The 14,905-nt window shown below is 34.7% G+C and overlaps 1 protein-coding gene across 1 annotated transcript; it reads left to right on the forward strand.

The window, feature by feature from the left end:
* Positions 1-4,103: 4,103 nt before the first annotated feature.
* CLT1 (CRT (chloroquine-resistance transporter)-like transporter 1) lies at positions 4,104-13,857 on the forward strand. Its single transcript, XM_068454533.2, has 10 exons — positions 4,104-5,241; positions 8,448-8,593; positions 9,123-9,160; positions 9,790-9,905; positions 11,001-11,100; positions 11,190-11,225; positions 11,564-11,614; positions 11,748-11,871; positions 12,579-12,704; positions 13,242-13,857. The coding sequence occupies exons 1-10, from the start codon at positions 4,787-4,789 to the stop codon at positions 13,412-13,414; spliced, it is 1,365 nt and encodes a 454-aa protein (XP_068310634.2). The 5' UTR covers positions 4,104-4,786; the 3' UTR covers positions 13,415-13,857.
* The last annotated feature ends 1,048 nt before the right edge of the window (positions 13,858-14,905 follow it).

Genomic DNA, 14,905 nt, shown 5'->3' on the forward strand with positions numbered 1-14,905 from the left:
ACAAATTAAACCCTATAAATTATGCAATCGTAGTACGAGTAAGTAGGGATCGTTCTATTTCGGGGATTAGAAGGGATGCTAATGAACACAAATTAAACTTATAAAACTGAAAACTAAGTTAAACTAACAATAAAACAATGAGTAAGGGGATTTTGAATGAATTTAACTAAAACAAAAGTAGAGGGCAGCAAGTCAACTAAGTTGTGAATGAAATATGGATGAGGGGATAGCTAAAGTATTCTTCTCCACAGATGAATCATATGCATACAAATCAATTTCCAGTTATTCTTCCTATAAACCATGAATGACAATGCCCCAAATTAATTGTGAACAACACTAATTAACTCTCAGATTGTCCTAAGTTCATTGAATTGGACTTAGCGACACAATTAAATTATTCTTCTCAAGTTCCCTAACTATGAAAAGCATGATAGAGATTCATCTCAAAGATCATTAAGTTCTGTGAAAATCATAAGTATTGACAAAACATTCGTAACTATGAAAAACATGATATTCCTACCAAGGATTTACTTAACTCAATCATGACTAGTGACTTTTACTACTTACAAATATAAGTTCATAACGACTAGGTGAAATTCTCTTATATTCTACCATCAAATCCCTACATGCAAACTAAGTGTGCACCCTTAATAAACATACAAGAATAAGTTCTCTATAAAGCAAATAAGTAAATCGCATTCATGTTTTATGAAACAATAACTGGATGTAATCAATTTATATAAAACATATAGTCATGGCTTCGAATTCACCTCTAACTAAAAAGAAACTTAGTTACACATGTTCATCATAACTGAAAAGCAATCTAAAATAAACATTGAACTTAAAACAAAGATAGAATGAACTCTAAAAATTCCAACAACTTCAATGGATGAATGGTAGGCATAGCACTCTCTAAATTGCTGTTGGAATTTCATATATATATGGGGGAAATGGCTGAATCCAAGTAGGAAAAGGTTTTGGCATTTTGAATTATTTTAGGACTCTATAAATCAGGTGGAGAGTGTTGGAATGTGATTAGGATTCTTTCTTGCAGCTGGAGATAAGATAAGATAAGATAAGATAAGGTTGGACAAGATAAGATAAGATATGATAAGATAATGTTCCTTTCCAACTAAGATTCCTCTTTCTTGTGTAATTCCTTTCTTTCCAAGCCTCAACTTTAATTTCTCCAGAGTTTAGCACATATCTAGCACTATTTAAACACCAAAAATGTCCAACCCATATGCTATCCAATCCAAGTCCAAAACTGCTTCAAATTGCTCCATTTGGCTATTTATTGTTATATTTACCAATTGGACCTATAATAATATGAAAATAACTTAAATTACCAAAATAAATGGAAATTAACTAAGTAAATGCAAAGAAATAAGATAACAAAGTCACATAAATATGCTCCTATCAAATTCCCCCACACTTAACTTTTGCTAGTCCCTGAGCAAAACAAAGAAAACAAAACAAAACCTAAACCTTCCAACAATTGCCTCAGAGATTTTCAATGAAACATGACATGTTAAAAATCATTACTTACATATATTTTAGCAATCCTTACTCTCTAACTTATACTTAACCGCTGTAACCACTCACTAGCTTGCATGTAATCAATTACAACAACATTTGAAAGTAGTAACATGCCTTAGAGAATTCACTCAATTTCTCACCAGCTATACTCTCTATTTTCACACAAATTTTCTGATTACACTCCCTATACTAAGCATATGTGAGAAGATTGATGTAAACATGTAAATTAGCACTCACATATGTTATAATAAAGAAGACACTTTCTGGAATTATTAATACAAACATGTATCTCATGAACGGAATGCCACTACTTAGAATCGAGAACCAGGGATTCTATATGCCCGTACCAATTTCAAACTCCACATATTGAATCTCATAACAATCAAGATAAAAGTGTAAGGGTTGTAATGGGGCTAAGGTATTGGCTAACAAAGAAATGTTAAGGATAAATAAAGGTTCTTAAAGTGATAGTAAGCAAAGTAATGAAATAAACACTTAGAATTCAACTTTCGATTGCAACACCCAACTTTAAACACAAATGGGAGATTCGTACAACTTTAAGGTTAGATTCACATTTTTGGACTCTTCTTCAACAACCAACACTTATGAATTCATTCTCACTTCTTTACAACCTTTCTTTTTTTTTTTTTCTTTTCTCAATTTTATTTTTTCTACGTTTAACTTCTTTTTTTTTTTTTTTTTTTTGAAACATAAAACAAAAGCACTACATCACTGGATTCAAAATAACAAATTCTTGCCCCACACTTATTTTTCTGCAAATCGTAAATCAAAAAGAATTTCCAATAAGTCATGCTTCACTATTCTTTAAGAACAAGGGAAATATATTTACTTTAGAACAAACAATTGTGCTTCATTGGCCCAAGCCACTAGACATAGCATCTTAGTTTCATCACGTTGACAATTTCTTTTTTTTTTTGTCACGTTCCTTTACTTTCTATTTTTGTCATGTTAAATATAACTATTTATATGTAAATTTGATTTGTTTTGCGGAGTTTCGAACTTTTGAATCTCCTAATGCTAGTTTTAGCTCACAGAAGTTGGAAAACTTGAAGGTTTTTAGTTCATAACACCGTAAATTTTTGTTCCTGGGTGAATAATTGGGGAAAATGAGCGTTCGGTTTAAGAAATAATGATAGTACCAACGTTCAGTTTAAGAAAAGTCAGTGTTTAGTTTAAGAAATAATGATATTGCCAGTGTTCAGTTTAAGAAAGAGTGATAATACCCGTGTTCAATTCTAGAAATAGTCAATCTTCAGTTTAAGAAATAGTCAATGTTTAGTTTAAGAAATAATACATTGTTTAGTTTTGAAAATAGTTAGTGTTCAGTTTAAGAAATAATCAGTGTTTAGTTTTAGAAATAGTTAGTGTTTAATTTAAGAAATAGTGATAGTACCAGTGTTCAGTTTAAAAAATAATGATAGTACTGTGTTCATTTCTTGAAATAGTTATTGTTCAGTTCCAAAAATAATCAGTGTTTAGTTATAAAATAGTTAGTGTTCAGTTCTAAAAATAGTGGTAGTGCTAGTGCACAGTTCTAGAAATAATAAGTGTTCAACTCTAGAAATAGTGGTAGCGTTCAATTTTAAAAATAATGTGCAGTTCGAAAATTTTAGATTTTAGAAACTTTTTATGTGTTTATAATTGATAATTTTGTTTGCTTGTGGAGATATTTTAGCTATTTGATCTTTTTTATTACTTGAAGAATCATAAAGTATCAAATTTCTAGTACGACATCGATGCATTTTTTGTTGATTTGTTTTCAGGTTGTTGCTGGGACATAACCAAGCGGCTTGTAAGGCTATAGTTCAAGGCCCTTGATTTGCTGATGTAAAAGATAATTTGATGGGATATTGCTATGTAATTTTAATTTGATGTGTAATTTTTGTTTTAGTACAAACGATATTCTATACTAATTACTTATTCTTTTTAGTACAAGTTATATTCTATACTAATTTATATTAAGGGGATAAAAAGTTTAAACCCGCAATGGCACAAGCTGAAAATATAACTTTAACACCAAGACAATCCACCATTTACATGAGTTACCTATTTTATTTGGACATGTAGATTATTTTTCTGTTTGGGAAGAGCTTTATAAAAGTGTAAGTTTCTTGTTTATTAAATTGAATTTGAAAAGTAATATTTTTAGTTTGTGGGAATTGTGTAGAGGAAAAATGGAAGTACGGATGGTGGATGCCAGAGACAAAAAATGAAAGTGGGGATCGTGATTCTTGAATTAATCATGTCATGATATGAGTTTTAACTGGGGAATGGTTGCAACCGTTTGTTGGAGGAAAAAATTGAAAATTAAATTAGTTTTGGTTTTATTTGACTTTTATGGGCTCGATGATAATTTTGTAAATAATGTGAAGTTGTGTTAACAAATTTGTATGAACAGCTATTAGGGACAAAACCGGAAGAAAAACTTGATGTTGCATGTTGGGCTTTTGCTTCAGCCTATGGGATTTAATTTTTTTTTTGGCGCTATATGGTCCATCTGTCATTCTCATTAAATTTCAAGCCATTTTAATTAAATAAAAATTGTAAATGGTTTTTGGTTTAAAAAAAGTTGGCTCAAGTCGTTTTTATTAAAACTCTCGTATTATTACTATTGAATCGTGTTTTTAGAATACTAAAAAGTCTCTCTAAACCCAACCAAGCCTTTTGAATTTTCTTGTTTAATTTCACGAGGATTCGAAGTCCTTTTTAAATGGACATGTATCAGTCCTTAGAAGAGTGAAGAGGTCACCACTACTGAGGATCTCCCCCCTTATCCTGTTAGACGGGTCGTTTGAGGGTTCCTTCATTGATGTGCTTACATACTAGGCTACCCTTCTCCGAAAGATCTGCGAGACCACCTACCACTAGTCTTCAGCCAAAGGTTTTTATCTCTGGATCTCTTCACTGGGGATCCTGGAAATCAAGTGATACTAACCATTTATTAAAAATTGTGTGATTACAATTTTTTTATTATATTTTTATGCATAAACAAGGCTGCCCTACTGTTGAATTTTTTTTTTTAACCATACGATTTTTGATCAACGGTTAATATCACTTGATCTCCGGATTCCCACTGAGGAGAGATCTAATTCCTTTTTAAACAACAATAGCCCCCACGCGTCTCTCGGAGTCAGACGACAAAACAATCACGTCTCTCTCTTTCTCTCTATGTATACGGAAATTATTACAAAACATCGGATTTACAATTCCACAACTTCCTATTACGATGTCGAGTATCCACCGCGTATGGGCGGGCGCCGGAGCTCCCGACCCACCAATTTGCATCCGGGAACCACCACGCTTGCAGCCCGAGATCTCACATCTCCGGCACAGATATTACGGGAGTATTCTCCGGCAAGGATTCCCGCTGCGGACGACGCCGTCTGAGCATTTGCGGCGGGTGACATGGACGTTGGAAGCGGTGGGTTCCAGAGGGGCGTGGGAGCGATCGGAGGGCGGGGAAGGAGCGGAGAGCTCGAAGGCGGGGCCGTGCTCGTATGCGGTGGGGGAGTATCGGGCGTCGGTGGAGCAGGAAAGGAGTAGTAAGGATCGGAGGGTGGACATGGCGGTTGCAGCGGCGGTTACGGTGGTTCTGGGGGTCGGAAATCGGGTGCTTTATAAGCTGGCCCTGGTCCCCCTTAAACACTACCCATTCTTTCTCGCTCAGCTCGCCACTTTCGGGTAACTGACACCGCCTCTCTCTCTCATGATTGTTTTTTAATTAATAATACTATTCTTATCTTATTTTTATGTCATAATTGTTTATCAGTGGTATCGTGGAAAGCCGCAACATCTAAATTAATTAACATTTAATTTCAAAATATTAATTAATAATTAATAAAAAGATGGTTAATTAAATGATGATTGTAGTATACGAGAAGTCTTCTTCCGTCATTTAAAATTATTTAAGTGTTCTGATTAATAAAAAAATTAAAATTAAATAATGTAACTTGTCTACCTCATCTGCTATTTAAGATGGTAAAAAAATATGAAAAAAATTGTGCTAAGAATAGCACTACTCTTTTTTAATTATTTTTTTTTTCCAGTTTTGGGTGCTTTTGGAAATTAGTTTTGAATTTACAAGACTCGGCCACAATCATTTGATTTACTGGTTTTCAGGGCGTTTAGTTGACCGTTTAAACTGTAGAAGAAACAATAATACTACAAACACTAACGGCGACAATAGTTGTCGTCCAACGACATCGTTTCCTCACATTTGTATTTTAGGTCATCTTACCTGATCTCGTTTTACATGACACGGGACTCCGAGTGTATATCCGTGCCGACGGTATATTCGTGTTATGACTTTCATGTAATGTGGACAAAAACTCACACATGTCTTTGACACAAACCCGACGAAAATAGTGTATAAGTTGTTTACAAGTGAGATCCGCGAAATGAGTGCAAATGGTAGGGTGTCCAAATAGTGGGCCGTTCATCGTTAGGGAGCCTTGATTCAGACGAAGTAAAATTCAACTTTGAAGGTTTGAGATTTGTTGAATCGAATTTTGTAGGGTTGTGATTTGTTAAATGTTTTTGGTGGGAGGATCATGTCAGATAAACCCAAAAAACATATGTTAAAAGTTGGTGATTTTTTCATGAGGTGAAAATGACAACCATAGAGCAGAAGGAGACGACTCGTCTAGTTGTGAATTTCTTTATGGTGAGTAACGAGTATGACTACCTTGTCGAATCCAAGTTGGATTCGTCCACTTCTACTTTTCATGTTTTACACACTGCAAATTCTTCCTTCCTTCCTTTTATTCTGTCTTTTACGTGCTAGGAGTGCCTATCTATGCATTATGTATAGAAATAGATACATGGATGTGTATATAGCGATTGTATATGCATATGTGAGTTAAGGCAGTTGGCCAGAGCAGTGTGACAATTGAGTTCCATATCATAAATTAGAGCAACTGTATATAAATATATTGTGCTAGCAATGGACATTCCAGATCGACTTGTTTGGAATTACTTTTCTTTTGAGGGAAATGATGCATATTCTTTTCATCTCTTGCACACACTTGTTTAATCCAGAATGTTATTTTGGTTTTATTTATTTAATTCGATGACTGAAAATAAAGGTGTGTAGGAATAATAATATGATGTGTGTGACTTTTATTTTAGTTTTCTAATGGAAAATAAAAGGGTGGATAAAGAGGGAGACGCTGCGAAACTGCAGAGATAGTGGGTGGGCCTAATTTGAATCTAAACCATTTACCAGCAGATTTTTTGATTCCCATAAGTCAAAAGGGAGGGGGGAGGGAGGAAGGAGAGGTGGTAATGATTATCGTATCCTGCCCTTCTTTCTTCTTGTTATATTTGATTCCATCCATCTGTGCCTTTTGAATGAGTGTGTGTCAAGTGGGTGCTCAAAGAGCTCCCTCCTGTCCTGTTCATTTCTTTTTGCTTTTGGGTTTGTGGTCCACAAATAAAAGCTACGGATATCTAACAACTTTCATGCTTTATTTTTCTAAAATCATTTTTAACTTCCAAAAAAAAAAAAGCATGAAAATAATTTTTAAATTGAATTATTGTACAATGTCTCCATCTACAAATATTGTTGGTATTCCTTGCATTGTGCTTGTACTTTATAAAACTCAATATTATAAACAATTAGATACGAAACATTTATAATATTGTTGGTATTCCTTGCATTTACAATATTATAAACATTTAGATAAGAAACATTAAAAATAGTGCGTAATTGTAAAACTTGAGCAATTCATTATATTGTGGAATAAAATGAGTTGCTCAAATTTTACAATTCAAACATATTTTTAATGTTTTATTTTATTTTGGCAAGTGGTTTGGGCCTTCTTCTTTGACCCACTACGTCCTAGCAAGTGAAGATTAGTGCAAAATATGTCTTGGACTAAAAAGAAAAGAAGTTTTATAAAATACGAGCAACTCCTTCTAAATTATGTCTTTTTCTCTTTGAACTTTTCTCATCTAATAATTCTTTACATATAGAATCATCTAAATTTTTAGTTCTTATGTCTGGCAATTATAACGTTTTAAGGTTTAGGGTTACAGGTTTTAGGTTCAGCATTTCTTTTTGGTACGGTTTAGGATCTTTCAACCGTTGGACTACATTGATGATTGATTTGGGTAACATAGACCTACTTTTGCTATGAGGACACGCAAGTTATAAACAATGCTAAAATGTCAAAATAAAATTGAGATTGTTTTGCGCGTGTGTACTATCTTACCTGAGTTTATGTTATGATGAGAAGGGGTTTTTTTGGCCTAACTTTAAATCCATTTGATAAAAAAAGGAACTAGTTAGACTCTGATTTGTTCTCCCCAAACCATGCCCAATTGTATGGTTGAATATTTTGCAACTTGTTTATGAGTTCATGATCAGGCTTAATAGGTGTAATAGCCTGAATACCAAAATTTATTATCATTGAAATCGTTACCAGACGTAGATGGGTATCTCCTATCAGGCTATCACCTTATGAGAACCATCAACCCTTAACTGCCAATAGCTAATAGGTTCTGAAACGACAGCAAGGTATCCTCAATGTTTTTTCCATTGTTCTGTGAATGTGATATGAACTAATCACCTAATGTGAATCTTCCCCACACCATTGCCTCAAATATTTTTATGACTTTTCTTTGATAGGCTTTTTGTTCACTTTCACTGTGAAAAAGTCATATAGATGTTATTCGAAAAGTAAACTTTACCATTGATGTTTTTCTACTAATGTCACTACCATTTTGTATAGATAAAGCATACCTTTCACTTATTTATTGCTTCCTTTTCCTACTTCGAGTTATGGTTTATTGATGGCATTGACTAAAGGGAGGTGTACAAGCAATACCTCAAACGCTTCAATACCATGGACTAACATCAATTGCTGCCTTTTAATTTTGCTTCTCAGATATGTAATTGTATATTTCTCAGTCTTGTATCTCCGGTATCGCGCTGGTATTGTTACTGATGAGATGCTATCCATGCCAAAAGCTCCATTTCTTGCTGTTGGCCTCTTGGAAGCTCTTGGTGCTGCTACTGGGATGGCAGCTGGAGGTAACATTTTGTAATACATTTCAATCTTACTTTCTTTCAAGGCAAATCTTCGGAATTTTTTTTGCTGTTCTTTGATATGTTTCACTTTTTCAACATCATCATTCTCGTCCTTTCCTTGGGGAAGTTATGTGATGCTTTTTCAACATCATTATTATAGTTTTGTTTCACTTTACTAAGATATAATTATAATTATGTTCAGTTTTTCATCTTCATCATGTATCAATTGATTCAGTCCTGAAATCTCCTTTTGATGTAATTTATTCGTTATTAACATTTATGTTTGTCAAGTCCGGGTCTTCACTAGTTCTCATGCACTCATTTTGAATTTATTGGTTGTATCTGTATGATGGCAAACCAACCCACTGCTGAATGTTGGCCCTTCTTATGCAAGCTTTGTAGTACTGTTCGTGAATTTGTTGTATATTGTAGGGTTTGAGTATTCATATAATACTAAGCATTATTTGCTGCTGAACATTAAGATTGATACGCAAATATCATTTATTTATTTATTTCCTCTTTCTTGAATCAGCAATTCTTTGTGGAGCATCAATTCCAGTTTTGTCTCAGGTAAGCCGGTTTCAGTGCTCACTTCCTGGATACAGCTATTTGTTCTGATATAAGTAATTCTGTTCTGGTGCTCTAATTATGCCATGTTTTCTGAAATAAGTGTATCTGTGAATTTCCTAAGCTAGCACGTTGTGGTTTGAAATGAAGGGACAGTCCAATTAGATGATGGCTTTAGAGACGAAATTGAAAAAAGAGAAATAAATGCAATTATACATGTAAAAATATTAAAATTTTGGTAGAGTACTGAGTGGAGTTGAAGCATGCAGCACAATTAAAAATATTAATGTTTTTATAGGCAAGCCGATTAACAAATAGAACCAATGTAGGAACTATGTAACTACTGAACTCTGCTGGTCAAGTTTTATGCCAGGGATAATCAGTCAGTGTTCTGGGATTTAAAATTTCACTTCGTGTTATTAAAAAATTGCTGCTGGTGGACTCAAGCCGACTGCAGTTGAGAAACATAACAATTGGATTGGCTGAAAAGAGGAAAACGACATGATAAAATTAGCCTTTGTACCAAATCTCCATATGTTTTTCCACTAAATGACATGGCTTGGCACCTTTTGACGCAAGTAATGGAATACTGAAAGTTGGATGTTTGATTTATTCTCATAATTATTTTGCAGACGTTTCTTGTTTGGCAAATTCTCCTGTCAATTATTTTCCTTGGAAGGAGATACAGGGTCAATCAACTTTTAGGGTGCGTTCTTGTAGCCATTGGTGTAATCATAACTGTAGCAAGGTAAGACATATACTTTAACATCATTTTGATTAAACTTATCACCTTACGATGAAGCTTGTGTATGAACTATATTCATTTGATATTTCTGTGTCAACACGACCAATCTGTTCCTCTGTGGATTGTGAAGTTTGAGTGATGTAAATTGACTGAGGGCAAAAACATTGAAAAAGTATTCTTCAAGTGCAGCTTCCTCGAGGATACTGGTTTTAAAGAAAAAACTAACTTGCAATATTTTGGTCATAGCTGTCTCACAGAGTAATGTAGATTCTGAACAAGCACTGAGAATTCAAAACTATTTAGGATTATAGATTCAATCGGCATGAATAAAGGCCAGCCCCTGTATTTTCAGGCAACCAATTCTTCTAAAGATAAGTATAGCCCAGCCAACTTGAAAATTTTGCCTCCATCCCTACAGGTTCTGTTGCTCAGATGCTCTTTGGGTTCAAGGAACTCCCCTGCGAAAAGAAAACAAAAAATACGGGCAAACTAACTTGAAACGGACAGCCACACACATGCACTAGAGGTGGATTTTAACTTGTGGAGTGTCGTGGATGTCGCATATGACTATAAGGTGTTAATTGCATTGATCACATATGCAGCATTGATGGGCGTTGGCCATCACACTGATTACTAGATCCTTTCCTATAGGTTTAAAGTTGACACAAAAAGCTTAGATGTGTAATACCTTTCTCTAATTATAGAGAAACTGCGGGTATTTTCTTGATTTCGTTGATAAAACTTGGGTAAAAAAAATCCTTGATAAGTTTTGGAATGGAAAAAATCCTAATTACCCCAACCACAGTTACGTACTTCTTCCCTCCTGTGTTCTTATGGCCTTGTTAAGTAGTTGATTGTTTCACTAAGTCAAATGGTCAAACTGTAAAATTCCAGACAAAACCAATCTTACGTGATTTACTTCATAAACTGATCTTTGTTATTTTACTTTTTAGTTTTTTCTGAGTCCATTCTGCAGTTGTCAATTATCTCTATAAATTGGTCTCAAGTAGAATTTGGATACCTCTTAAGTAGGTTCGTGTTGATTGTCTTATGTACAGTGTTAGCATGTCAAGTACTTACATCTGTCTTTGTCTGAAGTGGATCTAGTGCTGGAAATTCGTTAAAAGAAGCTGGTGTATTTTGGAGTCTTCTCATGATAGTTTCATTTTTGTTCCAAGCAGCTGATACAGTGCTGAAGGTTGTAATATTTTTATGGTTGTTTAATTTTTTGACGTTTTGACATTTTATTACATTCCCTGTAACAGGAAACTTTTTATCGTTTTGTAGGAAGTAATCTTTCTGGATGCTCGTCAGCGGTTAAAGGTACTAATGGCCATGTACAGTTCTCATTTCTATGTTCCTAGATTCGTTGTATCTTCTGCTTTCTAAAGGATTTGGAAGCAACAAGATATAGGATATAACCCATATGGCTACATTGCATTTGAGTTGCGAAAATGTGTTATCACAAAAAATAAGAATTACCACTGAAACCAAGACCGAAAATCAATATGGCATAACTTATTGGAATGTGATGTTATTCTAAACGTTCTAACACAATCGGGTATAGAGATCAAACAAATTCATTTATTTATTTTCTAATGAGATTAATTCTTTTGGGTTCTTTTGATCTGAGAATTATTATTACATTCAATCTATTACAGGGAAGATCGGTGGACCTATTTGTTGTGAATTCCTTTGGATCTGCTTTCCAAGTAAGTATCAACTGTCAAACAGTGACTTCAAATTTAGGTTTTTGGTGTCCCGAAGTTGAGTTCACCTTGTTGTGTTGTCTTCTTAAAAAAATTGTAATGAAAGCCAATTATCTATTGTAAATGTGAATTGCAGGCACTATTCATATGCCTCCTCTTGCCGTTTATGTCGAAATTATGGGGGATTCCATTTGGTCAACTGCCAAACTATCTTAAAGACGGTGCAGCTTGCTTTCTAAACATGGGTACCTTATCAACAGGTAAGACATTATCTGTTGCATTCTCTTTGAAACTTACTTAAATTCATTTAATTTCTCATACTAAATATCATATCAGCTCAGCCTACAGTTGGCTTTCTTATTCAGATTTAATTTGTCGATATTCAATTTTTAAATGAAATGTATTTACGATAAATGGCTATGAAGGCAAAAAGAATCAAATGGCTTCAGAGAAAAACCAATGATTTTTGTTTGGGGGGGGGGGGGGGGGGGTGTGTGGCGGTTGGGTGGTGGTGGTGTGGGAACTAGTGGGAAGCTTAATGTATGTTGTTTCCCATCTAGTTGATTTATTTACGAGATGGCTCTCTCTCAGATTTGGTCATTCATATCGTTTGAAATTCAGATCATTAGGCTCTTGTATCCAAGGTAGATTTGCTTAAACACAAAAAAATAGAAGAATAATTGTCTGGCATAGTACGTACATGTCATATTTTGCATAGAACAATATATCTGTCAGTTTCTTTGTCTTCCATACAACAATGCTACTTATTCAAAATAAGAAAAGAGAAGCGTAATATTTCCATTTTATGCAAAGAATTTGTTGTCTGCATTTGAGAATATAAAACACCAATATAGGTTTGTTAGGGCCACTCAATATTAAAATATCATTTCGTCCTTCTTTACTTATGTTGAGTAATCTAAACCACTGGAGTAACTTATTTGATTACATTGATATTGGCTGGCTACAGGATGTGATGGTGCTCCATTACTCCCGTTACTATTTGTTATTGTCAACATGGGCTTTAACATATCATTGCTGCATCTTCTCAAGATATCTTCTGCTGTGGTATCTTCCCTCGCATCGACATTTTCAGGTATGTCAATTTTATTGCAGTAACTTCAATATGAAGACTGATATTAAAAGAGGAAAAAAAAAAAAATCCATTTGAAAGGTATATACAACTAAACTACCATAGTTGGTTCATGCAAAATGGGAAACCTGAAATTTTGGCTTCGTTGATGTGGTTGCTCTTCCACGAAGCTGAATGATGGGTCACTAAATGGTCGGTGCTCACCATGCATTGTGCATTTGGTTTGGCGTTGGTTTGGATTTAAATTTTAGAACATCACCTGAAAAACTAAAACCAACCTGCCTTAAACATATATTAGCTTTTTAAAGGCAGACATTATTGGATAATTGGAAGGTTTATTAGCCTTTTTATTTACAGTTCAGTTTTCCCATTATGAGTAAATCCATAAAAGCGGGCATCGCATCAGAAAAATAGCAACAAAAGCCCGTAACTACAACATAACAAATAGGAGACTAAATTTGATATATTTTCCTCTTGTTATTTGTGCTTTGTGGATTGACCAAATTCATATGTTGGCATCGTTTGGGGCATGCATTGCAGTGCCGATATCTGTGTATGTCTTCACGCTGCCACTACCATACCTAGGTGTTGCAGCCTCGTTGCCCACAGGCTTTGTCTCTGGGACCGTTGTTCTTGTAATTGGCTTGCTCATCTATGCCTGGACACCTTCAGTCTATCCAACTAATGCCTCCCCATCACCTCCTACTGTCTGATGGTCAAAGCCAAAAAGCAAGGGATTGGTCTCGTCATGGTTAAGAAAGACAGGAGGAAAATACAGAAGGATTTACTCCTTGTGTGGAAATTGGCCAATGTCCATTGATGAAACTTCATTCACAAGCTGTAGAGATGAAGATCCGTCATATTTGAAGAGAGAAAACAAGAAAGCTTGATTGTGAATTTTCTGTTTTTCCTATGAAGAAAAGTTCCCGGTGTGCGCATTCATGACCCAGAGAAAAAAAATTTTGTGAGAGCATTTGCTGGAAAGAGAGCGGAGTTTGATTTCGTAGGGAGTTTGGTAGTTGCTTTTGTTTGTTGTAAGTCTATTACATGTAATCTTCCTTTGTGATTGTTGGAGTTTTGAGACTCTTAGTGTCCCACATCGGGGAACTTTTAGTTCCCATTGCCATTTATATAGTTCTAGTCCTTTGTCCCAGTACCTACAACTTGGACCATTTGGAGGCTTGAGTCTTATGGTTGTGTGGATTAGGTTTGGCTAATATAGCCTAATACAATTAATATTAATTAATTAATCAATACAAAACAATTCGAGAGAGTAATCACACAAAACAATTCGGTAGAATTCTACAATCTAGTGCGGGTTATAGAATTAGGTAGTTGTATCCTTGTCAATCAGACATTGTAGAACCACATGCACAAGAGTGGGACGGACCACATGCACAAGAGTGCACAAGAGTGGGACGGACCACATGCACAAGAGTGGGACGGAAATACTGTTCGACAGACATAGTTTTTGTGCTAGTCTCTACCTGTGGTTAATCAAGTTAGTACGAATTTAATTCTTGTATTTACTCTTGTTATTTCATTTTGTATAGCAAGTATTTTTCGTCAAAAAAGTATTTCAAGTTCTGTTATTTCTGTTATTTTTATTTATTTCTGAATTGTTCTCCAACAATCTTCTAATAGTATGGAACAATTAGGAACTAAACCTCATTCTGAAAAGCCTGAGAAATTTAAGGGTGGAGACTTCAAAAGATGGCAGCAGAAAATTCTATTTTATTTGACAACTTTGAATCTGGCTAATGTCATGCGTGAGGCTATCTGCTATTTTATTTGACAACTTTGAATCTGGCTAATGTCATGCGTGAGACTATGCCTAGTGTAGAAGGAGATGATATTCCTACAGAAACTTTGAGGGCTATAGATGCCTGGAATCATAATGATTTCCTCTGCAGAAATTATTTTCTCAATGCATTAGATGATTCACTGTATGATGTCTATGTGGTATGCAAGACAGCCAAGGAACTTTGTGAATCACTTGAGAAAAAAAAAATATAGAACCGAGGATGCTGGTTTAAAGAAATTTGTCGTGGGCAAATTTTTGGACTACAAAATGGTGGATTCCAAGTCCGTTGTCTCTCAAACCGAAGATCTCCAAAAAATCATCCATGACATTCATGTTGAAGGGATGGTGATCAATGAGTCTTTTCAAGTGGTGTTTTTCATAGAGAAATTGCTACCTTCTT

Source organism: Pyrus communis, chromosome 3 (assembly GCF_041283825.1).
Source record: "Pyrus communis isolate YQ-2024b chromosome 3, ASM4128382v1, whole genome shotgun sequence".
NCBI lineage: Eukaryota > Viridiplantae > Streptophyta > Magnoliopsida > Rosales > Rosaceae > Pyrus > Pyrus communis.

What these genes read in the sequence shown, in the direction of transcription:
- CLT1 (XM_068454533.2), top strand. Translation starts at nt 4,787, where the DNA reads ATGTCGAGTATCCACCGCGTATGGGCGGGCGCCGGAGCTCCCGACCCA. An exon ending in ATGCTCGTCAGCGGTTAAAG is followed by an intron (nt 11,226 to 11,563) that starts GTACTAATGGCC and finishes AATCTATTACAG; the next exon opens with GGAAGATCGGTGGACCTATT. An exon ending in CATGGGTACCTTATCAACAG is followed by an intron (nt 11,872 to 12,578) that starts GTAAGACATTAT and finishes GGCTGGCTACAG; the next exon opens with GATGTGATGGTGCTCCATTA.